Genomic DNA, 27,167 nt, shown 5'->3' with positions numbered 1-27,167 from the left:
CAGGACGAGTTGTAGTTTTTAGTAGCACCATTTTGGGATACATATAATTTATTTATTAACTTTAGCTTTTTCGGGGGTAATAGAAAAAAAAAAATCGGCCATTCTTTTTTGCGTCCTAAATTTAAAATGTATGCAATTTACTATATGGTATAAATAACATAATAACTATATTTTGTAAGTCGTTACGATTACGGTGATACCAAATGTTTATATGTTTTTATGTTTTGACAATAACACTTTTTTTTTTTAAGTATTTGTTTTATGTAGCCATATTCTAAGAGCCATAACTTTTTTTTCCCGCCTCTGGCAGGGCCTAATAGGCATACACTGATGGCATCGCAGAGGTGCAGATGAGGGGACAGAGGAAACCCCCTCTCTATTAAACCACTTAGTAGCTGTGGTCGCTATTGACCACGGCATCTAAGGGGTTAAACGGCCAGGATTGGAGGTATCACGGATCCCGTCCGTTAGAGCAGGAGCACGGCTGTCTTTAGACAGCCTGATACTTGCTCTAGCCAGCACGGGAAACCTGTGCTGGGCTTATGACACGGCGCCCTGAAAAGGGCGGTGCAGTAGCATAAGTACCCTTAGTAACTACCATGAAACAGCATATGGGTGGTCATTAAAGGTTTAAAGTTATACTTCCAGTGGATCAAATTATTTTATATGGTCATGTGATGGACACACAGGTGCATGGTTCGTTACAGTTACAATATGTGTATCAGACTTCTGTCTTCTAACCATCCCAGCACCTGTGTGTACATCACATGACCATGGACAGAATTTTAGAAGTAAACAATGAATTCTTCTACTAGATAACAAGAAGCAGAAATCTTAAAAACCCTGAGGAATTAATACAGAAAGTATATCGGAAAAGTGTATAACTTTTAATTATGCTAAAAATAACTTTTATTTGCTGAAACCGGACAATCCCTTTAAACCACTTTCTCATGAAATAGTCTTCATAGTGTTCAAGTTGCAAAAAAATCCACCTATGTATAACAATCTTACACTGAATGTGAATATGAATGACTGATCCTGTCTTATTTTTCTCAGCTCTGTTCTATGGGTGCTCGTGTATTATAGTAGCTGCTTTATCATCATTGCTAGGAGGTGGAGTTCTACAGGTATCAGTATAATAAACTGGGGATAAAGGATAGTATAACTCATTGTTGTCATGATCCTGACTCTTAATTCTTCTATCTCTCTTATGCAGGGCTCATTTACAGTGATGGGAGTGATCAGTGGTCCATTGCTTGGGGCTTTTATGCTCGGGATGTTGACTTCTTCATGCAACATTCCTGTAAGTCCATGTTCTACTGTATTTAAACCGCTATATAAAAATAAATCCATGTATCTATTATTATAGCAGACGTACGTGCCAGGTCATTATACACGTGTGACAAGAATCATTTGGGTAGCTTGACATTTAGTTCACAAGCCAATGTCTAATTACTGCTGTATACATTAAAGCAGGGGCGTAACTAGGAAAGACTGGGCCCCATAGCAAACTTTTGACTGGGGCCCCCCCTCCCCTGGGTGTCACACCCCCCCCCCTTGTAGATAGTGCCTTTTTTACAGCCCCCCTGTAGATAACGCCATACAGCCCCCCTGTAGATAACGCCATACAGCCCCCCTGCAGAGAACGCCATACAGCCCTCCCTGTAGAGAACGCCATACAGCCCCCCCCCCCTTGTAGAGAACGCCATACAGCCCCCCCTGTAGGGAACGCCATACAGCCCCCCCCTGTAGACAATGTCATATAGCCCCCCCCTGTAGGGAACGCCATACAGCTCCCCCCCTGTAGGGAACGCCATACAGCCACCCCCCCCTGTAGGGAACGCCATACAGCGTTCCCCCCCTGTAGGGAACGCCATACAGCGTCCCCCCTCCCAAAAAAATGCGACCTACAGTGTGTCCTACAAAATACATGTATCCCCTCTCCACAGGATCTCCACAGGATAGGGGATACATGTGTGATCGCTGGCATTGATAGGGAGAACTGGGGACTGAAAGTCCCCTGAACTTCTCCATGACAAACCTCTGACTTCCGGCGTCTGCGCAGCTCAATAAAAATGAAAGGAGCGCTGGTCACGCATGCGCACAAGCACGACCGGCGCTCCATTCATTTCTACGGAGCTGCCGACACAGACCCCGGAAGTCCGAGGTTTGTGATGGAAAACTTCAGGGGACTTTCAGTCCCCCGTTCTCCCTATCAATGCCAGCGATCACACATGTATCCCTTATCCTGTGGAGATCCTGTGGAGAGGGGATACATGTATTTTGCTCTATTTTGCGCCTTCAGGACCAGACACCGTTTAGCCATTTTTAGCACGTGTTAGTTAAATGGCTATAACTTTTTTATTTGTTGCGCTAACTACGTGATTTTTGCGACGTTTTTTCCGTAGACAATGCAGGTTTCATTTTTTTATCGTTTTTATACACGCCTTTTTTGCTATTTTAGAATTTTTATTCATAAAGTTTGAAAATAATAGTAAAAAAATAAGCTTTTTTACATTTCAGCTATTTTTTTTTTGGTAATAACATAGTTTTACCCTAAAATAGACCTTTTATTTGTGATCGCCATTGTCTACCGTAAATTTTTATATATTACATGTCTATATTAGGGTAATTGGGTCAGCGCTAGCGTTACAACAATGATTGGCGGGGGGGGGAACGTTTTTTTTGGGGTGGGTATTTTATGTGTATTTATTATTTACATTTTTTTTGCACTTTACTTTATTATTTTTTTATTACTATGGTCTGTCCCCCAAAGGTCAAAGAAGACCTTTGGGGAACTTTATATATTTTTTTTCTTTCTTTTACACCATGTTTTTCCACTGTAACTGGGGCTGCACAGCAGCCCCAGTTACAGTGGAAATCAACCCTCTCATAGTGACGATTGTCACTAACTGGGCTGTGCTGGGTCTAGTAAGACCCAGCAGCAGTCTGCCACTAACGGCACCCGGCGATCATGTGACCAGTCACATGATCACCGGGAGGAATAGAGACAGCGCCGCTGCTGCTGTCTCTATTCCTGTACACAGCGCGCATTCAGCGCTGTGTACAAGTGATCAGAGAAGACAGAAGCAGCGAAAGCTGCTTCTATCCTCTCCTCGGGGTCCCCGGCAGTCACTGACAGCCGGAGACCCGACATTCAGCTGCCCGATCGCGCGGGCAGCAAGTTAAAACCCGAGCCGTAGAAAGTCTATGGCTCGGGTTTTAAGGACCCTGACCGCTGGCCGTAAAAATACAGCCAGCGGTCGGGAACCAGTTAATGGCAGAGCGGGGAGATACCTCCCTGCTCTGCCGTAGTGTTCAGTTGCGTCCCGCTGTAGCAGCCATAGCGGCTGCTAGCAGAGCCTCCGGCCATGGTGGGGGCCCGTGCCGGCGGGCGACACGGGCCCCCTCATGCCGCGGGCCCCGTAGCAGCCGCTACTGCTGCTACGGCGGTAGTTACGCCACACATTAGTCAATCCCTTTTTTGCCAGAAGGGCTCCTTGATGATAAGATGAACAAGGTGTCTAGTTATTGAAACCCCCAGTGATCAGCTGTAATCCATAGGGATCCTGGCAGCACAACGTTCGTTTTTCTGCAGCACCACCAGAGGAAAAATGAAGCACTACACACGTAGGTGGGGCTGTTGGTGTAATGCCTGGACATCCTGGGTCCTACAGTCCAAGAGATGCTCTTTGTAGACACTCTGAACAGCAGACAGCTATATGAAAATAGGTTTTTCAAATTAGACAACCCATTTAAATATGTGAGGATGTGAGCTGTGAAACTCATAATAATAATAATAATAATAATAATGTATTTTGTTTTTTATGAGCTGTCTTCTTTCTGAAATGGCATAATTACTATAAAATTGAGTTATAATCCTCTCTATACCCTTGTCCAGGAAGTAGCTAACTTCCCAGAGACTTCTACATAAAAATTATACCTATAACCATGAAATATAGTAACATTTGAAAGCTTATATATGTCAGACTAAGGGTATGTGCACACGTAGTGACCAAAAACGTCTGAAAATACAGAGCTGTTTTCAAGGGAAAACAGCCTCTGATTTTCAGACGTTTTTTGAGCAACTCGCATTTTTCGATGCGTTTTTCGCGCCGTTTTCGCGGCGTTTTTTACGTCCGTTTTTGGAGCTGTTTTCATTGGAGTCTATGATAAAACAGCTCCAAAAACGTCCAAAGAAGTGTCCTGCACTTCTTTTGACGAGGCTGTAATTTTACGTGTCGTCTTTTGACAGCTGTCAAACGACGACGCGTAAATTACAGGTCGTCGGCACAGTACGTCGGCAAACCCATTCAAATGAATGGGCAGATGTTTGCCGACGTATTGGAGCCGTATTTTCAGGCGTAAATCGAGGCATAATACGCCTCGTTTACGCCTGAAAATAGTTCGTGTGAACCCAGCCCAAGATACACCTGGGTTACAGGATATTTCCACATAGATAGTAATTGAAAGGAATGAAATCTTAAGTCAGTATATTAAAAAACACACCTTTCAGTACAGTTCTCACCTTTAAGTTTACAGGGGCATGAACTTGGCATTTGCATGTAAGAGTTTTCCTAAGGGTGCAGTCACACGAGGCAGATTTTGTTTCAGAAATGTTTGCGACAGAAATACTGTTCCATTCATCTGAATGTGGTTGTTTCTGCAGCAAGCATATGGATGTGATGAGTGAAACAGATTTTCAGTCGCAGAAATTTCTGCAACAAAATCTGTCAATGCAGGTAACAATTCGGCATCCAGTGTTGTCACATGCCGGTCATTGCTTAGTTAATAGTGCTTCTGAGACACTACACATAAAGGAGGAATGTAAGGTATATTTAATAGCCCCCATAAGCATGAACAAAGAGGAACATTCTAGAATTCTATATTCTCATTATACATGACTGATTTTCTTATTTTGGGTATATAACACATTTCTGAGATTATTCAAGTGTAGGTGATAAGAAATAATATACAATTACAAAAAAAATATAACATAACATACAGCAAGGAATTTATTACTATTGTTTCTTCAATTTACACTTTTCCAATGATGGGACACTCTGAATCCTCCTGTAAGGCCTTGTTCACACAGTGCTAAAAAACCCGTCATATAAACACATAAAAAACGCTAGAATTTTTTCAAAGTGCTTTTTTAATTAAAGACCTTTTTGATGCATTTTTTGCCGCGTTTTTTTTTTGCCGCATTTTCAGCGCGTTTTTGGGCACGTAATTAGGAATTCCATTGATTATGGAAATTAGGCTGGTTTTCAGCACGTTTTATATGGCAAGAATTGACCTGACGCTTCTTTTTTTACAGGACGCATTTTTTAAACATGCGAGCGTAAAAAAACACATGGTGTGCGCTACAATGCGTTTTCCCATTGATGTCAATGGGAAGCTTAAAGCAAGCGTTTTTGACGTGTTTTTCAGCGCATACAGATAAATGACCCAGGGAAATTATTTTTCTTGTGGCTGGCAAAGCTGGAGCTTGAAATATGGAAAGGTGCTACATAGTTATTTATGCCTCCACATTGTGACATGGCAGATTATGCAGTCAATAGGTCCTAAAGGCTATGGACACCTCTGCCCTGATTTATTGTTTCATTGCTCATATGTTTTTAAAATCCAAAATTAGGAAACTTTCTAAATAATTTTCATTACAATTTTCCTACTATTTTTCTGCTGTAGCGTCTGTGCAACTTCTGTACATACACTACATGGACAAAATTATTGGGACACCTACACATTTTACCTACAGGAGATTTTATGACATCGAATTCTAAATCCATAGGCATTAATATGAATTTGGTCCCCGCTTTGCTGCTAAAACAGCTTTCACTTTTCTGGGAAGGATTTCTACAAGATTTTGGAGTGTCTGCTGGAATTTTTACCCATTCATCCAGAAGAGCATTTGTGAGGTTAGACTCTGATGTTGGACGAGATGGCCTGGCTCACAATCTCTATTCTAGTTCATCCCAAAGGTGTCAAGTTCTTCCACAACAAACTCACCCAACCATGCCTTATGGACCTTGCTTTGTGCACTGGGGCTCAGTCATGCTGGAAGAGATAAGGGCCTTCTCCAAACTGTTACCACAAAGTTGTAAGAAAACAATTGTCCAAAATGTCTTGGTATGCTGAAGCATTAAGTTTTCCCTTCACAGGAACGAGAAAGCCTTGGCCAACCACTGAAAAACAACCCCATAGCATTATCCCTACTCCACCAAACTTTTTGGCACAATGCAGTCAGGCAGGTAACATTCTCCTGGCATCCGCTACACCCAGACTAGTCCATCAGACTGCCAGATAGAGAAAACTTTTACACTTTTCCAGAGACCAGTGGCGGCGTGCTTTACACCACTCCATCAGACGCTTGGCATTGTGATGTAAGACTTGCATGCAGCTGTTCAGCCATGGAAACCCATGTCATGAAGCTCCCGGTGCACAGTTTTTGTGATGATGTTAATACCAGAGGAGGTTTGAAACTCGGCAGTTATTGAGTTAGCAGAGCGTTGGCGACTTTTATGCACTATGCGCCTTAGCACTCGGCGACCCTGCTCAGCAACTTACATGGTCTGTCACTTCGTGCTGAGTTGCTGTGGTTTCTAAACGCTTCCACTTTGCAATAATATCACTCATAGTTGATCGTGGAAGAAATTTCACAAGCTGACTTGTTGCAACAGTTGCAGCCTATTAGAGTGTATTCACACTGTACGGGTTTGCCGCACAGCTGAAAACCGTATAGAAAAAACGCATGCGTTTTAACGACGATTTTAAAAACTTGCTGTAAAATAACTTGGTTTTTTTGTTGCTACAATTGGAAGCGCAGCAGAAAGTGCTGCTAAACCGCACCGCGTGAATACACCCTTACAGCACCACGCCCGAATTTAGTGAGCTCTTTAGAACCACCCATTCTTTCATAAATGTTTGTAAAGATGACTGCATGACTAGGGGCTGGATTTTATACACCTGTGGCAATAGGACTGACTGAAACACCAGAATTCAATGATTAAGAGGTCTTTCCCAATACTTTTGTCCATACAGTGTAGCTGGCTGTGGTGCTGTAGTGGCAGTTACAGGTAGCCAGCATGTTATCTTTTAAAAATGTTTATGCTGGGGATTTGGAGCTCTGTATTAGAAAAACGGAGCTCTAACCGCTATAAAGATAAATACCATCAGCAGGATTTGCTAGCTAGGCTCCTGTTAGTGGGTTTGCCCTTGTTAGGGCGATTTATCTATTTTAGGCAGAGCCCTAGTACATTGAGGGGGGGTCACATGACTAGATCGCCACCTCTTGATAAGTCGGGCAGCTAGCGCCAAGTTTGGCAGTGGGCAGACTTGTTCTTTCATCAGTCATGTTGCAAGACGTTTAAGGTAAGGTACACCTAATGATGTGGCATGTAACTAGCTGCAGTCAATGGTTGTTAGGCTATAATAAAAAAGAAGAAAGGGGAGAGAAAAACTCACTTGTTGTATATTATATAGAGTATATAGTCACACAGGGCTGCATCGTCCATAAGGCGAAGTGAGCTTCTCTCTGGGGAGAAGGCAGTGCCACTGAAACCAACCGCCGCCACCCCCTCCTGCACTATAATTTTATCTGTGTCTATAGGAACGCACATACAATTACATGGATCACTAGAAGTGAAAGGCAGGGCAAGGAACTACTAATGTTCCTTGCCCTGCCATTCAGTGCCTTTCGACTACGCAAGCGGCGTGATGCCATCATTGCGCCACTTGCATCATTGAAAGGTGCTGAATGGCAGGGCAAGGAACATTAGTAGTTCCTTGCCCTGCCTTTCAGCGCCTATCAATGACGCAGGCGGCGCAATGACGTCATCACGCCGTTTGTGTCGTCCAGCTCCAGCAGACTTACTCAGAAGAGACCAGGCCTGCGTTGCTAGAGGGCGGTGTGGGAACGGGATCAGGTGAGTATTTAAAGTATTCTTCTTTCAGCTAAGAATGTAAGTGGCATTATCTACAGGGTGGCTTTATCTACAGGGGGCTCTATATACAGGGGACTCGGGGGGGGCAGTAACTACAGGGGGCTGTATGTGGGGAACTATCTCCAGATGGGCTCTATGGAGGGCACTATCTCCATAGGGGCTCTATGGTGGGCACTTTCCACTTTCTAAATGGGGCTCTATGTGGGGCACTATCTACAGGGGGCTCTAAGGGGAGCATTATCTACAGGCGGCTCTATAGGGGGCACTATGTATGGGGCACTGTCTACAGGGGGCTTTATGAGGGCACTGTCTACAGGGGGCTCTATGAGGGGCACTGTCTACAGGGGCTCTATGAGTGGCACTATCTACAGGGGGTTTTGAGGGGCACTGTCTACAATAGGCTCTATGAGGGGGACTGTCTACAGGGGACTCTATGAGGGGCCCTGTCTACAGGGGGCTCTATAAGGGGCACTGTCTACAGGGGGCTCTATTAGAGGCATTATTTACAGGGGGTTCTATGAGGGGTACTATCTACAGAGGGCTCTATGAGGGGCACTACCTACAAGGGGCACTGCGTGTGTGCCTGCGCGCGCGTGTGTGTGTGTGTGTGTGTGTGTGTGTGTGTGTGTGTGTGTGTGTGTGTCACAGTGTATGGTGCTATTTTAATCAGGGACACAGTGTATGGTGCTGTTATAATTAGAGCAGCAGTGTGTGGCGCTATTATTTTTAGGGCCGAACTGAGTGGTACCAAGAGAATTTTATCTTCGTTTATAGGTGCGGAAATGTATAAAAAGCGAGAAGCTGAGAACATCTGAGCGGCAAACTGCAAAAATTGGTCGTGGCTGGAAGAAGACCTCATAGAGGTCTGGACCGCATGGAGAATAAAAGAGAAAAAGAACCACTAAAATCTGAGAAGACGTCAACTGTGAGTCACTCAATGTAAATGCTTATTCTGCCTCTAATCATTACTATAGTCACTCTATGATCTGCAGCGAGATGATGGGTGGTATGATTTTTTTTGTGAAACAGCAACTCCCAGCATATCCTTACCATTGTTCGGGTCATGCTGGGAGCAGTAGTTTTATGGACCTATACGGCAGGGGTTACACTGAATTTGCAAATGATCTCTGTACTCTACTGACCTGTATTTGTGCTGGTGACGTATTTATGTACTGAGCTTGGTTCTTGTGCTGTATTTATGTACTGAGCTTGATCCTGGTGCTGTATATATGTACTGAGCTTTGTTCTGGTGCTGTATATATGAACTGAGCTTGGTTCTGGTACTGTATTTCTGTACACAGCTTTGTTCTGGTGCCATATATATGTCAGAGCTTTGTTCTGGTCTGTAATTATATAGGATATATTTAGAATTACAAAATTGCAGGTAAGATGGAATTGTTGCAATTTGTTGTCTATTTATTGGAAACCTTTGAGGTAGTTTTAACCCCTTGAACCCCCATCATGCGGTAATACATGACCTGACAATATTTCCAAACATTCCCCTGTATGTTTTTTTCAGAGGCAGCAAAATCGATAAAATCAAATTTTAAAACAGCGCACGCTGTATGCTAATTACTCTATAAAGGGTCATGGGGCGGTGCCGCTATCCTTAAGAGTCACACATTCCTGACTCCAAACCCACCTTTCCATGCTTGATTGACATCCCCCTGGCTGTTCTAAATAACTACCAGTCTCCTCCAACTTTCTCGGATGCGCCATTACCTTGTACTACTTGGGCACGCACCGTGCAACTAGGTGTACTCTGCCTGGCTTGATCGCTGCACTGCGAATGCCAGGAGAGAACAAGGCAACGGCGCATGTGCAAGAGTTGGAGGTGGCTAGTAGTGATGTAGAACATTCAGGGGGATGTCAATCAAGATCTGGGGGGCGCCATTTCAATTTTTGCCTCAGGCAGCAGAAAAGCTAGAATCGGCCCTGTAATCACATGTGTTTTCTGTAATAAACCTGTCTGGCTGTATTGTATTATATTATATATGTACACAAAACACAGACATAGACACAACATTACTAACTGCCCATATACTTCATAATCTCAATGTTACAACAGGGGCTTTATAATTAAAATAATCATTTATATTTACAATATAATCTTTTCTGACTGTATGTATTTCTTGCTAATTGTTGTCAATGCTTATCTCCTGTGTTCAGGGTGTATTCTCAGGTCTCGTTGTGGGTTTTATTCTATCCCTCTGGGTAGCAGTTGGAGGTACTCTTTATCCACCTTCTCCAGAAATAATGGGCGTGCTGCCCACGTATGCAGTACAATGTCCCATCTATAACACCAGTCAAGGTATCATATTTGGATCACCCCCACCAAGAAACATTACAGCTCCTCTACCAAGGTGAGAGATGTATTAACAGTATAACTGCAAAGTAAAAAGGTTATTTGATCAAAGACATTGGTAGCATTTTGCTCGTGTATGCCACCATTATGACCCCCCAGGTCAACTAGAAATAGTTAATAGCCGTCCATGTGGTTGTTGGAAATAAGCCGAGCAGAGTCGACAAAATATGGAATCGCATGGTGGACGTTTCATCGGTAGTCAATCGCAAATGATAACTTTGATGAAACAACCATTTTAATTTAGTTGACTGGTCCTAAAAACACAGTCTTCTTGTATTTTCTTGGCCACTTGTACTGACAAGATATTAATTTAAAAGTGGTGTTACGTGGGTCAGTAGTACCAAGCTTTTATGGTAACTGTGAGATAATAATTACAAGTCTACATTATGCCCTTAAAAAATGAAAATGACTGCAACGTCAAGGGGTTAACTAGCTTTATTCAGTTAATACAATAAACTCAATAATAATGTTATCATTTAACTCTATGTCGATGCAGAGAATTTGGTGCTGCAGCCACAGTAAAAGCTATATTAAAAATTAATCTGCACAAAATGTTGGACCTAAAGACAAATGGTGTTAAAAAGTGGACATTTACTTTAACCCTTTCCTGTCGCTCCACCGGCGATTTATGTCGGGAAAGTGTTTTTAAAAATGGTGCTCACTCAGAAGCTGAGCGGGCGCAATAGATGTCGGATCTCTGCTGTGTTACACAGCAGGGACCCAGCAGCAATGCTTGTGTTAAGAGACATCTCTGATCGCCAACATTTAACCCCTCAGATGCCGGTGTCATCTTTCAGTTTGCTGCCGGTCACCGGCTCCTGTGTGGCAAGGTCCCGCGAGCCGGTGTATTCCTATAGCAGCTGGGAGCCTTGTGAACGATCCCAGCCCTGCTATAGGAAGATTCCCATTAGGAATGCACTGATTTTTCCATAGACTGCAATACTGTGATTTTGCAGTCTATGGCATAGAAATCTAATGATCACAGGTTCAAGTCCCCAAGGGTGCTAAAAAATAGTACTAAAAAAATGCAAAAAAAGTTTTTTCAAATATATATAAAAACATTCAAATCATACCTCTTTCTCTAGGTCACATATAAAAATAAATAAACAAAAATAAACATAAACACATTAGGTATCCTCATGCCCGAACTATAAAAATATAAAAATATTTATACAATACGGTGAACGCCGTAGCGGGGGGAAATATCAAAATTGCCGAATCGCTATTTTTTTTTGCCACTTCAACCCACCCAAAAAATGTAATAAAAAGTGATCGAAATGCCAGACATTCACCTAAATGGCATTAATAAAAACGACATTGTTCCCTGTACAAAAAGACACCTTACCTAACTCTGTACACAGAAATATAAAGAAGTTACGGGGGGTCACAGTATGGCGATGCAAACAAATCTTTGTTTCTCTCATACGTTTACATTTTTTTAAAGATATTAATACATAAAAAAAACTATATAAATTTGGTATCACCACGATCGTCCTGACCGGCAGAATAAAGGTAACGTGTCATTCTTACTGTACAGTGAACACCATAAAAACGAAACCCATAAGAAAATGGCGGAACTGCTGTTTTTTTCCAGCTTCCCAGTACATCGCACATAATATTAAATATCACCATTAGAAAGTACAATTTATCCCGTAAAAATATAAATGGGATTTGTAAATTTTTAAAAATATAGCTTCCTCCCCAGTGTACTACTTTGGAACATTATAACATTTTTTAAGAATTAACTTTATATTTCCATTTAAATATAAGCTGTTTTTTTTTCCCCGCACAGGACAACCATTGCAGATGAATTCTATTCTTTGTCTTATTTGTATTATGGTGCCTTGGGCACCTTTAGCACAATTATAAGTGGAGTTATCGTCAGCTATATAACAGGTAACATAACAAATAATTTGGACATGTTTGGTTATGCATGCAGGTTACAGCAACAATGATAATTTGTTCTATGTAATTTAGGACCTACAAAGAGAGAGACAATAGCTCATGGCTTACTTTGGTGGGACCTAATAAGCATACCGCCTTTAAAACCAACAGAGATGCCACCCGAGACTGAGAAGGTATGTTAACAAGAGAGTGCCATTTGTTGTACCATATAATGTATTAGAAAACTGGACAAAAATTCTTTGTGGGGTGGAATAGGAAAAAAACAGTGATTCCTCAATCTTTTGAGGGGTTTCTTTTTACGGCTTTCCCCATACAGTAAAAATGACACGTTAGCTTCGTTCTACAAGTCAATACGATTATGGCGATACCAAATTTATATAGTTTTTTTTTTGTTTTACTACTTTTACAACGAAGAAACTAATTGTTAAAAATTACAATTTGTGTCTTGTCACCACATTCTGGGAGCCATAACTTTTTTTATTTATCCATCGATTGAGCAGGATGAGGGCTTGTTTTTTGCAAGGCGAGCTATAGTTTCAATTGGTACCATTTTGGGGTACATGAGACTTTTTGATCACTTTTTATAAAAAAAATTGGGAGATATGAAAAAAAACAGCGATTCAGGCGTTTTATTTTTACGCCATTCACCATGTGCATTAACTAATGCTCTAGTTTAATAATTCAGACTTTTACGAATGCAGCTATACCAATTTTATCGATTTTATTTTAAACATTACTTCAGAGGAAATATGGGAAAAGGTTTTTTTTCTGAACTTTTAATTTTAAATTTTTTTGTTTTACACTACTAAAATTGTTATTTAACTTATTTTTACACATTTCTATCAGTCCCCATAGGGGACTTGAACCAGCGATCGTTAGATCGCTGGTACAATACACTGCAATACTAATGTGTTGCAGTTAATTGTCATTTTTATAGGCTCCTGTTAAGCCGTGCCAGAGACACGGCTTAACAGAAGATGAAGAAAGGCAGCCCTGGGGGCCTTCATTAAGTCCCTGGGCTGCCAAGACAACCATTGGAGCAAAGGGATTTTGCGTAAAGGGATTTTGAATAAGGAAGGCTATCACTCCATTTTGCAACGCCATGCCATACCCTGTGGACAGCGCTTGATTGGAGTCAATTTCATCCTACAACAGGACAATGACCCAAAGCACACCTCCAAATTATGCAAGAACTATTTAGGGAAGAAGCAGGCAGCTGCTATTCTATCTGTAATGGAGTGGCCAGCGCAGTCACCAGATCTCAACCCCATAGAGCTGTTGTGAGAGCAGCTTGACCGTATGGTACGCAAGAAGTGCCCATCAAGCCAATCCAACTTGTGGGAGGGGCTTCTGGAAGCATGGGGTGAAATTACTCCCGCTTACCTCAGCAAATTAACAGCTAGAATGCCAAAGGTCTGCAATGCTGTAATTGCTGCAAATGGAGCATTCTTTGAAGAAAGCAAAGTTTGAAGGAGAAAATTATTATTTGAAATAAAAATCATTATTTCTAACCTTGTCAATGTCTTGACTATATTTTCTAGTCATTTTGCAACTCATTTGATAAATATAAGTGTGAGTTTTCATGGAAAACACAAAATTGTCCGGGTGACCCCAAACTTTTGAACGGTAGTGTATGTTGTTCTTATAAATGATACATGTTGTTTTATTAAAGGGTAACTAAATTTTCAACAAACTTCTGACATGTCATACTGACATGTCAGAAGATTTGATCAGTGGGAGTCTGAGCACTGAGACCCCCAGCGATCGCTAAAATGAAGTGGCAGAAGGGCTCAGGTGAGCGCTGAGCCGCTTAGTTTCTGATTGGCTTTTTGTATCGGAGTACGGGCTCATAGACTTTCTATTGTGTCCGTACACCGTTACATCGGCTTTCCGAGAAAAGCCAATCAGAAACTAAGCGGCTCAGTGCTCACCTGAGCGCTTCTGCCACTTCATTTTAGCGATCAGTGGGGGTCTCAGTGCTCAGACTCCCACCGATCAAAACATCTGACATGTTACTATGACATGTCAGAAGATTGTTGAAAGTTTAGTTACCCTTTAAGGTAGAACGTTAAAGGCTGTCTACTGTTGTTGTGTGTTGAGTTTGAAAAATGACTCATATATTCTAACTCTATAGAGTCCTCAAGCTACAGAGAAGATGGACATTCAATATTCGACATTTCAGCCTAACCCCAAATTCCCAAATGCTGAGAATAATCAATACATGTTGAATTCAGATCCCACCTCCTTCCAGAAGAAAGACACAAAGCATCTTGCAGAAAACAGTTGCTTTACTTTTTGGTCTACAAACAAAGTCGACAGAGAATCCTATATATGATTTTCAACTAATTGGCTAATAAATCTACAAAAAAAAAAAAAAGACAGTCTAACCTAACATGGGATCATGTACAAAGGAACTGACTTTTCTGTCACCAGAATTTTTGCTGTTGATTTACACTTCTTTTAATTTTTTTACAATTTTTGAGAAAATCCTTCCAGTATTGACCCAAATGACTAAAATACAGAGGGAAAATCTTGATATTTTTAAATGCATTGTCTGCTTTATACACCATGTTCTAAATTATTATGCACATTGGATTTAAGTGTCATAAACATTTAATTATTAGTTTTTCAATTAAACTCATGGATGGTATTCTGTGCAGATTAATTTTTAATATAGCTTTTACTGTGGCGGCAGCACCAAATTCTCTGCATCGACATAGAGTTAAATGATAACATTATTATTGAGTTTATTGTATTAACTGAATAAAGCTAGTTAACCCCTTGACGTTGCAGTCATTTTAATTTTTTCCTCCCCGCATTCCAATTGTCATAACTTTTATTTTTCCTTCATCTTGCAGAATGAACACTATTTATTGTACCATATACACCGTATTCCAAATTATTATGCACATTGGATTTAAGTGTCATAAACATTTTATTATTAGTTTTTCAATTAAACTCATGCATGGTATTGTGTCTTAGGGCTCTTTGGATCATTGTAATCAATCTCAGACACCTGTGATAATTAGTTTGCCAGGTGTGCCCAATCAAAGGAAAACTACTTAAGAAGGACGTTCCACATTATTAGCAGGCCACAGGTTTCAAGCAATATAGGAAAGAAAAAGGATCTCTCTGCTGCCGAAAAGCGTGAAATAGTGCAATACCTTGGACAAGGTATGAAAACATTGGATATTTCAAGAAAACTTAAGGGTGATCATCGTACTGTGAAAAGATTTGTGGCTGATTCAAAGCACAGACGGGTTAGTTCAGATAAATGCATAATGAGGAAGGTTTCTGCCAGACAAATTAATAGGATTAGGAGAGCAGCTGCTAAAATGCCATTGCAAAGCAGCAAACAGGTATTCTAAGCCGCTGGTGCCTCTGGAGTCCCGCGAACCTCAAGGTGTAGGATCCCCCAGAGGTTTGCAAGTGTGCATAAAGCTATTATTCGGCCACTCCTAAACAATGCTCACAAGCAGAAACGGTTGCAGTGGGCTCAGAAATACATAAAGACTAATTTTCAAACTTTTACTGATGAGTGCCGTGCAACCCTGGATGGTCCAGATGGATGGAGTAGTGGATGGTTGGTGAATGGCCACCATGTCCCAACAAGGCTGCAACGTCAGCAAGGAGGTGGTGGAGTCATGTTTTGGGCTGGAATCATGGGGAGAGAGCTGGTAGGCCCCTTTAGGGTCCCTGTGAAAATGACTTATGCAAAGTACATAGAGTTTATGACTGACCACTTTCTTCCGTGGTACAAAAAGAAAAACCGTGCCTTCCGTAGCAAAATTATCTTCATGCATGACAATGCACCATCTCATGCTGCAAAGAATACCTCTGTGTCATTGGCTGCTATGGGCATAAAAGGAGAGAAACTCATGATGTGGCCCGCATGTTCTCCTGACCTCAACCCTATTGAGAACCTTTGAAGCATCCTTAAGCAAAATATCTATGAGGGTGGGAGGAAGTTCACATCAAAACAGAAGCTCTGGGAGGCTATTCTGACATCCTGCAAAGATATTCAAGCAGAAACTGTCCAAATACTCACAAATTCAATGGATGCAAGAATTGTGAAGGTGATATCAAAGAAGGGGTCCTATGTTAACATGTAACTTGGCCTGTTAAGTTGTTTTTTATTGAAAGAGCTTTTGATTTCTGTAAATATGACCTCCTGATGCTGCAAATTCAACAAATTACCATTTTAATTCTCTTTACAACCTTTAAAATGTTTTGATCTCTGTTGTGCATAATAATTTGAAACAGTGCATTTTGAGTTTTTTACTTCTAAAAAAAAAATCTGTTATCATTAGGAGATTTGTTCAATAAAATTCGCATTATACTCCATCGGCTGATGGCTTGAAGATTATACTGACTGTCATTTGCATCGACTAGGAAAATCAGCGAAAAATAACATTTGCATAATAATTTGGAATGCGGTGTACAATTCCTTGTTATATGTCATATTAGAGCACATTGAGCAAGCAGACAAGATTCGTCCTAACCACACTGTATAAGGTTAAGGGCACATTCAGACGTGGCGGAATTGCTGTTGAATTCCGCTGTGGACAGTCCGCAGTGGAATTCTGCAGCAGCCGTTATTTTACATTTGTTTCTATACATTTTTAGGAAAGTTAGTTCAGACGTTGCAGAAAATAACTGCGGAAATTAGGCTGCGGTGCAGAATTTTCCCTCCGCATCATGCTCATTCCATTGCGGAAAAGAAGCGGAATTTCACTGCAGATTTCAGCCTTTGCAATGCAAAAACAGAAATCTGTGACAAGTTCGCTGTGATATCTGCAACATCTGAATTACCTGTCAAATATGCAAATGTTGGTGCAGATTCGTTGCGTAATTGTCCCAAATCTGCACCAACATTTGCAGCGGAAAAATTCTGCCACGTCTGAACATGGCGAAAGTTAGAAGCAGCAACCAGCACAGATCTTTGTTCTGGAGAATCAAAGGTGAGTCATGATTTCAATAGATGACCATACATTTCAATGAGTATCACATAATGCTTTCCTTTCCTGAAAAGTACAGTAAAAACGAGTGTAGTACCGTGTTAGCCAAAAACATATGATACTTTTATTGGCTAACCAGAAAAATGCTGTTTGCAAGCTTTCAGAGCACACAGGCTCCTTCTTCAGGCAGGTTTACAAATGAAGGATTTAGGCCCTATTACACCGGCCATTTTTGGCCGATGCAGTGAGCGCCGATCATCGAGCTATGTATGGGACAAAGAGCTATATATGGGGACAAGCGCTCGTTACTCCGATCGCTCGTCCCCATACATTATCATGTCGGCAGCGCGTCTCCGTTTACACAGGGAGATGTGCTGCCGACAACGATAATATTTCTGCTTTTTAAAACGATATGATCAGCAGATGAACAAGCGTTTGCTCATTCATCTGCTCATCTCTGCCCTGTTTACACAGGGCAATTATCAGAAATGAGCGTTCTTTGAATGCTTGTATGCCTGATAACTGCTCAGTGTAAAAGGGCTTTTAAAAAAGAGAACAACATTTAAGATGTTACACAAAGACAATTAGTACATGAGGTGATAATCATTAAAATAAGCCGGGGCAATAAAACGGAGGTTGTAGGGCTGATGACTTAGGATACATTCAGATGAGCGTATGTCAAATCGGCCGTGATAAACTGATGTTTTTCACGGACGATTTGTACCTGTGCGTGACTTGTTTTCACGGATCCCTCATGGACTTGAGTCTATTAAGGGATCTGTGAAAACAGACAAATAGGACATGTCCTATTTTTTCACATACCGTTCACGCGGTCCGTTAAAACAATGGTCGTGTGAACAGCCCCATAGAAATACATGAAGCCGTGTGACAGCCGTTAAAAAAAACATCCGCCACACGGCCAATTTATACGCTCGTGGGACTAAAGCCTTAGGATGACTCCCAAGTCATCACCCCTATAACCTCTGTTTTATTGACCCGGCTTATCTTAACCCCTTCCCGACATCCGCTGTATATATACGGCGCTGCCGGGAAGGTGTTCCCGCAAACCGCAGTACAGGTACGTCGCAGTGATGGTGCGGGCTCAGAAGCAGAGCTGGCACCATCACCGCGGGGTGAAAGCTGTATTATACAGCTGGCACCCTCCTGTAACTGCCAGGACCGGAACTATTCTCTGATCCGGCTGATTAACCCCTCAGATGCTGCGCTCATTATTGCCGACCGGCAACCCAGTGACGCAATCGCTGGGTTGCTGCGGCAATCGGACGCCAGAAAATTGCGTCCGAGTCTGCCTCGTACGGGAGCCGATGAGGACCCGCCTGCGGCGCGTCCTCATAGGATTGCTGTCAGTGAATAACTGACAGCGCTAATACACTGCACTACGTATGTAGTGCAGTGTATTAGAGTAGCGATCGGGGCATCAGGCCCTCAAGTCCCCTAGTGGGACAAGTCAAAAAAGTAAAAAAAAGTTAATAAAAATGAGGTAAAACAATAAAAACACACGTTTCAAATAAAAAAGCAAAACTGACTTTTTGCCCATACAAATCTTTTATTATGGGAAAAACCGTAAAAATTAAAAAAAAACTATACATAATTGGTATCGCTGCGTCCGTAACGACCCAAACTACAAAACTATTATGTAATTTATCCCGCACAGTGAACGCGGTAAAAAAAGAAACATGAAAAACAACGCCAGAATCTTTGTTTTTAGATCACATCTCCTTCCAAAAAATGCTATAAAAAGTGATCAAAAAGTCAAATTTTCTCCAAAATATACTAACAAAAACAGCAATCCGTCCCGCAAAAAATAATCCATGACACCGCTTTGTGCACGCAAAAATAAAAAAGTTAAGGGTCTTAGAATATGGCGAAACAGAAAACAAATGATTTTATAAAAAAAAGTGATTTTATTGTGCAAAAGCTGCAATACATTAAAAAAAACGATATAAATTTGGTATCGCCGTAATCGTATCGACCCGCAGAATAAAGCTAAATTCTTCCTTACCATATGTTCACAAAATTATCCATACTGGAAAATATAAGAATATCCAAGACACAAGTTATCTCCCCATGGTCATCTGGCGTTCCCCCTGATGTGGTGATTGTACCTAGGATTTATGTGTCTGTTTGCCTCCCATTGTTGTTTTTAACCCCTATGTCAATTTCATAGTCCTATCTGTGTAAGGAAATACTATGTTAAAATTGACCCATTTATATGCCCTATATTGCATCTAGAACCTATATGACATATTTTGTGATGTTATGATGTGATTGAAGTGCCAATTCTCCCAAATCATGATATGCCCTAATCATGTGTACATATTTCTCTAGTGCCCGACGAAGGTCTTATCGACCGAAACGTCGACGTCGCACATGTAGCCTCTGGCATCCATCCTGAGAATAAAAATTATATATATTTTTGAAACACAAGCAAGGTGTGCCGACTACAATTCTTAACCTATATCCGGGTTGGGACCCTACCTCGAGCACCCAAAGAAACCGGTGCTATCTGAACACAACCATACCGGTAAGAAATGAGTCGCTCCCGACTAACCATCCTCTGGGTAATTAGGAACTAGATAGAAAATATGACCTGTCTTATACAGGGGCACGATAAGACGTGTGATAAGTCGTGGGTAATATTTTGGCCAGACCAAAGGGTTGCAGACCAAAAGTTGTTATATTTTGGCCAGACCAGGGGGTTGCAGACCAAAATTTGTTATATTTTGGCCAGACCCCGGTGAAATCGGTCACTAGGGGGTTGCAGACCAAAGGTTGTAGTATTTTGGCTAGACCACGGTGAACCTGTCACTAGAGGGTTGCAGACCAAAAGGTGTTACATAAATTACGTGAAGGATATAGAAGGTTAGAATGAATGGTTTACGGTCCATATTCAAATCATCAGGATCACTCGTACCCGGACGATCGTATTTGTATGATTTGGTGAAGGGAAGGGAAACAGTATGTGAGTAAAACGAGGAAATTGATGGAAGTGTGCGGGATGCATAGGGGAGGGCGGCTACAAGCCGGAGGCTGGGCAAAAGGTATTCGAGAGAACAAAGGGAAGTTTGAAGATAGTAAGTTGATGGAAAGTGCCTTAGCATGGCAGCGGACGGCCATAGCTGTCAGCAAAGAGGGATTTGCAGAAGAGGAAGTTAGGAATAAGAAATGCATTGTATTATGTTATATGTATTAGAAACCACAGGTCCAGCCACCGCCCTATAATGGCGACGGTCCCTCATGTTGGGTGTGTCCTCATTGTGGGCAGCAAAACCCCTTCACAGCTGAGCAATGTGTTTCCTGTGGGAGAGGCCGCCCCCCACCCCTGATGAGGTCACGCCCGGCCCAACCAAATCAGTATGAAATGATAGCCTTGTTAATTTTGTCATTTCCCTCAGTAAAGAGTTGTAAGTAACACATGCTGCAGTGTTTTCTTCTATTCCAGACTCAGATTCCGTCCCAGGGGTGCACAAGCTACAACTAGGAGACTGTGTACTGGTGAAAAGACACGTCATCATAATATAGAGATAGTGGCCGACAGATTGGACACTGTTACAGATTATGTGTTTGATGCTTTGAACGTAGATAATTCCTATACAATAGTGTGATGAATGATTGCAGATAAGTATGTTATATTGAGTTGTTGTACAGATGTGTGAATCTATGGGAAAATTTTTGCCGGCAGTGAACATTGAAATTGTTAAGATTGTGAGAACAGAAGCTGTGAGGAGTGAGTGCGTGACCCCCTCCTGTAGCATGTGATGGTTACTATAGATTGTGATGGGGAGGGGCTGTGTGATGTAACATGTGTGTGATATAACATGTGCAGTGTGAAGTCTGAAAAGCAGACTGGTAATAAGCTTATATATAGAGCATGGACTGATGAGACAAGGGATTACAATATTGAACTGATTTTAGATCTATATTTAATGTTCTTATTTTTAACAGCAATAATGTTTAAAAAAAAAAAAGAAATTCTTAGTGTTTTGTGTATGGGGTTAAAATCAGGTTTTTTTTTCTGCGTAAAGGAATGTTTCTTATATTTGCGCATGCGCTGTTGTCCGTAACTACACCAAGCGAGAAAAATATTACAGCCGGCTGGATATGTCTGCAAAACGATAAAAGTTACGCTGCATATTTATGTGTTATGATGTGATAAGATTTAATGTTGGAATGTTTTGATGTTAATTCAAATGCATTAAAATACAGATATTGCAAGACACGGGGTCTTGAAGATGTATGTACCCCTACTGTTCCCTACTCTCACATATGGTTTATTGGTTTGCAGTAATTAATATTAGCAGATATATTATTTTCTGTTTTATTGGATAAAGAATTATAGTTGTTATTTTTGTTTTTACATATGCATAGGAAGTGCGATAGTAATGACTAAATGTCATTGTTGAAAATGTATGAGGTTTTAAAAGTAAATGGTTGCAAGGTATCTAAAAGAACATGCTGTTTTGCCAGGAGAAAGTCACTTTTGTTTTAGGCTATTGTGTATTACTTTCGCAGAGTCCAAAAAGGGGGGAGTAGTGAGGGGACTGATCAGGTACAATTTTGGTTTGTTTTGAATTAATGAATTTGGTTCCAGGAGATCTACAAAATGTGTATGACAGTAACCTAAATGTTGAGGTTTTTCTGTGTAGATATTTCCAGAACAGTAAATATGGCACTGGGTATGCTGTGCTGTAGTATCCACTCAATATGAGGTATTGTGTAAGAGACCATCCCCCTCCAGCAAATTTACACAAGAGGCCGAGGTCACTCACAGATGAGTCTTTACAGATTTAGTTGGGAAATGCCAGATTTTTAGTAAAAATAATTTTTTATTGTGGTATTAATCAGGTATCTATAGGACATGATGGGGGGGGGATTCTCAAGTATTCTGGATTATCAGATGAGTGTGGAGAAGTGTATAACATTTGTTTTTATTTTTGAGAATGAAGACGCCACCCCTTTGAAATGTTCTATCTATATATGACATGGGTTTTCAATGTAAATTTGTAATGTAGAAATACTTCATACAGTATGTACAAGACAGGATACGAGGCACAAGGTAAATCACCCAGAAACCACTCTCACCTTTTTGTTCAACTCAAGGAGCAGAGCTGGAGGCGCTCGCTGAGGCTTGTAACCTGCCAAAAGGTAAGACGGCCGACATTTACACTGACTCTAGGTACGCTTTTGGTATCACCCACAATTATGGGCCCATCGTTAGTAGGACATTTGTTGGATCATCGGGTAAGCCCATTGAGAGCGTAAGAGATGAAAGACCCGGCAAATAGAGTATGTGCAGTCAGGTGTCGGTAAATTGGCTTGTCCCTGGATTCAATAATGCCACCACTAGGTTTGTAGCAGCCTGTATGATGTGCGCACTGCATGACATAGGTAAAACAGCAAAGGTACCTGTGAAAAGTGCAGCCCGGCCAGATTAACCGTCCCAGAGACTGCAAAACATACAACTACCCGAGGAAGAAGTGTATGAAAAGTTGCTCGTATGTGTAGATCTGTTCTCAGGGGGGGGCTGAAGCCCGGCCGGTATCTTCCTCACTGCAGAAGTTGTGTTTAGTGACAGGGGAATAGTTTTTATCCCAAGTATTGACCTGGTGTTTGTACAATAAGATATCAGCAGTTCTCCAGATGTTGTCCCAAAGTTAGTTTGTTTAATAATGGTATTCAAAAAGTGTTGTGGGAATATTAAATACTGAGGTTAATTTTTATATAAAGTTCTAGACCAGCCTTAACATTGGACTATTGGAGGCATGCGTCAGATAAAAGGTACAGCAGCGGAATATTCCCATTTGAAAACATTTTTATTTATTTATTTTTTGCTGTTGTGAAAGGAACATTTTAGAGCAGAGAATTCTGTGCAGTATATATATATATATATATATATATATATATATATATATATAAAAAGAAGAAAAATGAGTTTGCATGTATCACTTCTAGTTACTTCTCAATGTGAATGTTTAATGTAAAGATGTTATTTGTTAATGTTTTTCTTCAAATTAATTATCTGATTAAGATCAATTAATGATTATACAATGAAAAAGCTTGTTCTCCACAGGAAGTCTCCAACTGCGAGCGGAAGGCGTGAGAACCAGATTCTAACAGAATGTGGATGGATAAAGGAAGGTAAACCGGTAGGACCCAAGGCATTCTTGATGGCACTTGTATTGATGGTGTATGACCTCACATATGCCCCAAGACTGCAAGGATCGATATGGTAAGATCTAATTGGTATGTCCCAGGCTTTACAGCTGATGCTGGTAAATTCTGTTAGAGCTGTTTGATTTGCCTACAGAACAGTCCTGGCAGACCGGTGCCAACCTTATCATACCCGCCTCCCACGAAGAGAACAGACCTTGAGAGGCCTTCCCAGGTAGAACAAACCAGAGTAGGACAAAATTGGTTTGAGACAATTGTCAGATAAAACGTATGGTATCTGTCAATATTTCTGTGAGTAGGAGCTGTTCCAGGTAATCAGCTGAGAATAAGGTATAAATCCTGCTGAAAAGTGTAACACCAAGTGCAAATACAATGTATCCAGTAACTACACATATTCTAGGTGCCCTGTCCATTGTAACAGATTAGATTTTCTTATATAAAGGTGTTTGATGTACTGTAGTTTAAGGGCCTGTCATTATTATTGTATGTACTTAGAACAATTTTTAAAGTGTATGCGGATGATGTTATCACCAGATTTGCATTTATTTTAACAATTGACAAGGTTTGGGTCCCCGGCAAGTGCCAGTAAACATGAACTAGAAGACTTTTAATATGATGAACTCCATCACTCAGATGCGGCAGGCGCAGCCTGAGCCAGTACAACGCATTTGTCATGAACTGACGGCAGTGTCACAATTCTAAGCAGCCGTGCAGACAAGTAACTTGCCAGAGGAAGAGGACAGATGCAGAGGGTTTGTGGTAGTCACAATAAAACTCCACTAATCCGACTACATGGGATCTCACCCCAGGCTCACAGCATGAGGTGCTATGTACAGCCCGGTGACCTATACTAAAAGAGACAGTGTCTGAAAGATGAGAAGGCCCAAACCAAGTCCTGATGACATCAGCAAAGATTAAATTAAAGACCAAAGACCTGAGTGAATCCGTCAGCAGTATCAAGTATTTTAATAAGTAAGTGACCAGGAGGGGGTAATAATAAATCCCCCACTGGACACCACTGTGCAGTCTGACTACACAATTGTGTGGGTTACCCTGAGGGTGACAGTCAGTGAAGAGCAGAAGACAGAAGAAGAAGAGGACGATGATGTTCAGGACTTGCAATGAACTGATGGGACACAAAACCTGAGGGGTGATAGCATGAGATTGGTGATAGCATTATATTATTAATTGAGGCCCTATTGTTTATATTGTCTGAGGTTTATAATTATAATGTGTGTAAATATACCACGGTACTGCAATTTACAATCTGAGGAGTTTTATGTGGAGGTGTGAGGTAAAGGTCACTGGTTGTTGTCACTCATATGTAAGAAGTACATGGCAGCAATGAGAGCCCGTTGGTTATGTTACCTGGGTGTCTTTAGGTTTGGGGAAGATGCTGCCCATGACCTGTTATATCTGCAGGGGTAAAAGTCCCATTAGGACAGTAAGTGACAGTGCGGCAATTCTGACCAATACAAGTACCGTGGAGGAGAAGTTTGGATTATTACCAATATTAGTAGGTTTAACAGTAAAGAAAACGAGGGGCTTAGAAGCCAGATTCGAGGATCCATACCAGGTCCTCCTGATCTCGCCCACTGCATTTAAGCCGGAAGGAAGGCCGACATGGATCCACACCTCGAACTGCAAGAGGGTCTCTTCCGAAGAATGACTATCACCATATACATCCTTATCTTTTTTCGTGTTATTGCACAGAGTGCTGAGGGGGGACATGTAGCAATCACCCAGGCTGATGGGGTAACCACCTTTTGGTATAATTCTTCTAATACACATGTAGCTACATACCAGTTTGAATTTGAGTCTCTTATCCCAATTATTACCGTTAATAAAAATGTAGACTGGATTAATTATATATATATATATTACAGCCAGCAGCGGTTTGTAAATTATACCCGAGATGCTTTACAAGGGTTAGCCGACCAACTAGGGCCCACCTCAACTGTGCCCACTATGTTTACACAAATAGACGAGGTGATACCGACAGTCCCTCTAAAGACAACCATCCTGTATCCTGAGGAGAATAGCGAAAGTTAGGACCATTCTGAAACCTTGGAAGTCCAGGTACAAAGGGGGGTTACTCATAAGGAGTAGCTCGTCTCAAGCTAGGGAAGAAATCCAAAACCCCTACCCGCCTGGTTTGAGTGGTCAGTAGTAGGTTGCTAGGCAAAACTCAGGAATAGAGTAATAATATTTTTAGGGGGGACTGTCAGGGATCATTAGAATGTTCTGTATATTGTTTGTAAAATATTATCCTTACATAATATATACAGTATATATATCAGTATATTCCACAAAGAACTTGAATGTATGTAACAAGATGGAGTCTGCATGAGGAACACGCCTATGGATGACACCGCCCCTGGAATGCAAGAGGAGTGTACAGATGAACTCACAGCTGAATAGAGCCAATAGGGCTTAAGCACGTCCCACCTTCCTACAGAGAAGATTTTTTGTAAACTCTTTGTGTAATAAAAGTTTAGTGGTACTTCCTACTTCACTGAGGGAGGATCTTTACCAACAACTCTGTATATTTCTTCCATGCATGCCCTCAGTTTCCAATTTACAGAGGTGGCTATTCGGTGTGAAATAACAGGGAAAGGAACCCTGACATTACTATTCCCCTTGTGAAATGCGTGTGCCCTACAGAGTCTGACACTGATCTGACAGTGTAGAGACATGCCGCTTTGACAATTGGTATGATAACAACCAGTTGTCTATTGATATTTCTAACACAGTCAATCTCAATTAAAGTGTAGCTAAACGTTCGACAAACTTCTGACATGTCATAGTGACATGTCAGAATTTTGGATTGGTGGGGGTTGGAGCACGGAGACCCCCCCCCCAATCGCTAGAACGAAGCAGCTGAACTGCTCGTGTGAGCGCTCAGCCGCTTCGTGTCTGTTCAGCTGTTTCCGGAAATAAATGTGTCAGTGTACGGACAAAATAGAAAGTCTATGAGCCCGTACTCCGATACATCGGCTTTCCGGAAAAAGCCGAACAGAAACGAAGCAGCTGAGCGCTCACACGAGCGCTTCAGCTGCTTCATTCTAGGAGTTGGTGGGGGTCTCCGTGCTCGGATCCCCACCATTCCAAATTTCTGACACGTCGCTATGACATGTCAGAAGTTCGTCGAATGTTTAGCTACACTTTAAAGCTGTAGTAGCGAGGCTCAACAGGGGTTATAACAACATCAATTTCAAGCAACATTTAGAGTGGAGAAATGGCGGTTAAACGGCAAGATAGCTGTTAACACTTACCAGTTTGTGTCACTGGTAATCCGTTGCCCCCAGAATTTGGGCATCCACATCTAACAATCTATGCTGCTGCAATTTTGGTACAAAACACAAAAATGCCACAACATTTCTCATACAGATATAATAACTACAAAACTCACCAGACCTAAAAGAACAGACTGAACCTAATGCACAGATGACACCCATGTTTGCTTGACTAGATCTTTAGGGAATGACAAAATTGGTAATCATATTTAACATTCAACAAATGCACACACTTTACTAAGCAGATTTATAGACTCAAAGCAGTTTAAGGACCCTACAAACATTTATATTTTCTTTCCAGATGCTCAACTGCATTCAAAAACAGTGTTTAATAGTCTTTGTAGCAATCTATGATGCTGGGTCAAGACATAATTTGTGGAAAAAAAACAAATACAGAAAACATACATTGTGGTTACTTTTTTTTTTAACACAGATTAGGTGTAATAACTAGGAAATCCCACTAAACTTAAAACATGTGCTAAAAACCTAGATACCCTACACATCT

At 41.3% G+C, this 27,167-nt stretch overlaps 1 protein-coding gene across 1 annotated transcript in view; it reads left to right on the top strand.

Moving 5' to 3' along the window:
• Positions 1-14,562, top strand: part of SLC5A5 (solute carrier family 5 member 5) — a 77,469-nt gene extending 62,907 nt beyond the window's left edge. Inside the window, exons 10-15 of the mRNA XM_075850920.1 lie at positions 1,057-1,127; positions 1,217-1,303; positions 10,116-10,309; positions 12,104-12,207; positions 12,289-12,389; positions 14,351-14,562. Coding sequence (XP_075707035.1) covers positions 1,057-1,127; positions 1,217-1,303; positions 10,116-10,309; positions 12,104-12,207; positions 12,289-12,389; positions 14,351-14,551 — 758 coding nt within the window. The 3' untranslated portion in view covers positions 14,552-14,562. The remainder of the gene's footprint in view (positions 1-1,056; positions 1,128-1,216; positions 1,304-10,115; positions 10,310-12,103; positions 12,208-12,288; positions 12,390-14,350) is intronic.
• The last annotated feature ends 12,605 nt before the right edge of the window (positions 14,563-27,167 follow it).

This window comes from Rhinoderma darwinii, chromosome 1 (genome assembly GCF_050947455.1).
Source record: "Rhinoderma darwinii isolate aRhiDar2 chromosome 1, aRhiDar2.hap1, whole genome shotgun sequence".
Lineage (NCBI taxonomy): Eukaryota > Metazoa > Chordata > Amphibia > Anura > Rhinodermatidae > Rhinoderma > Rhinoderma darwinii.
The sequence above is the reverse complement of the archived record's forward strand: the minus strand, read 5'-3'. Positions and strand labels throughout refer to the sequence as shown.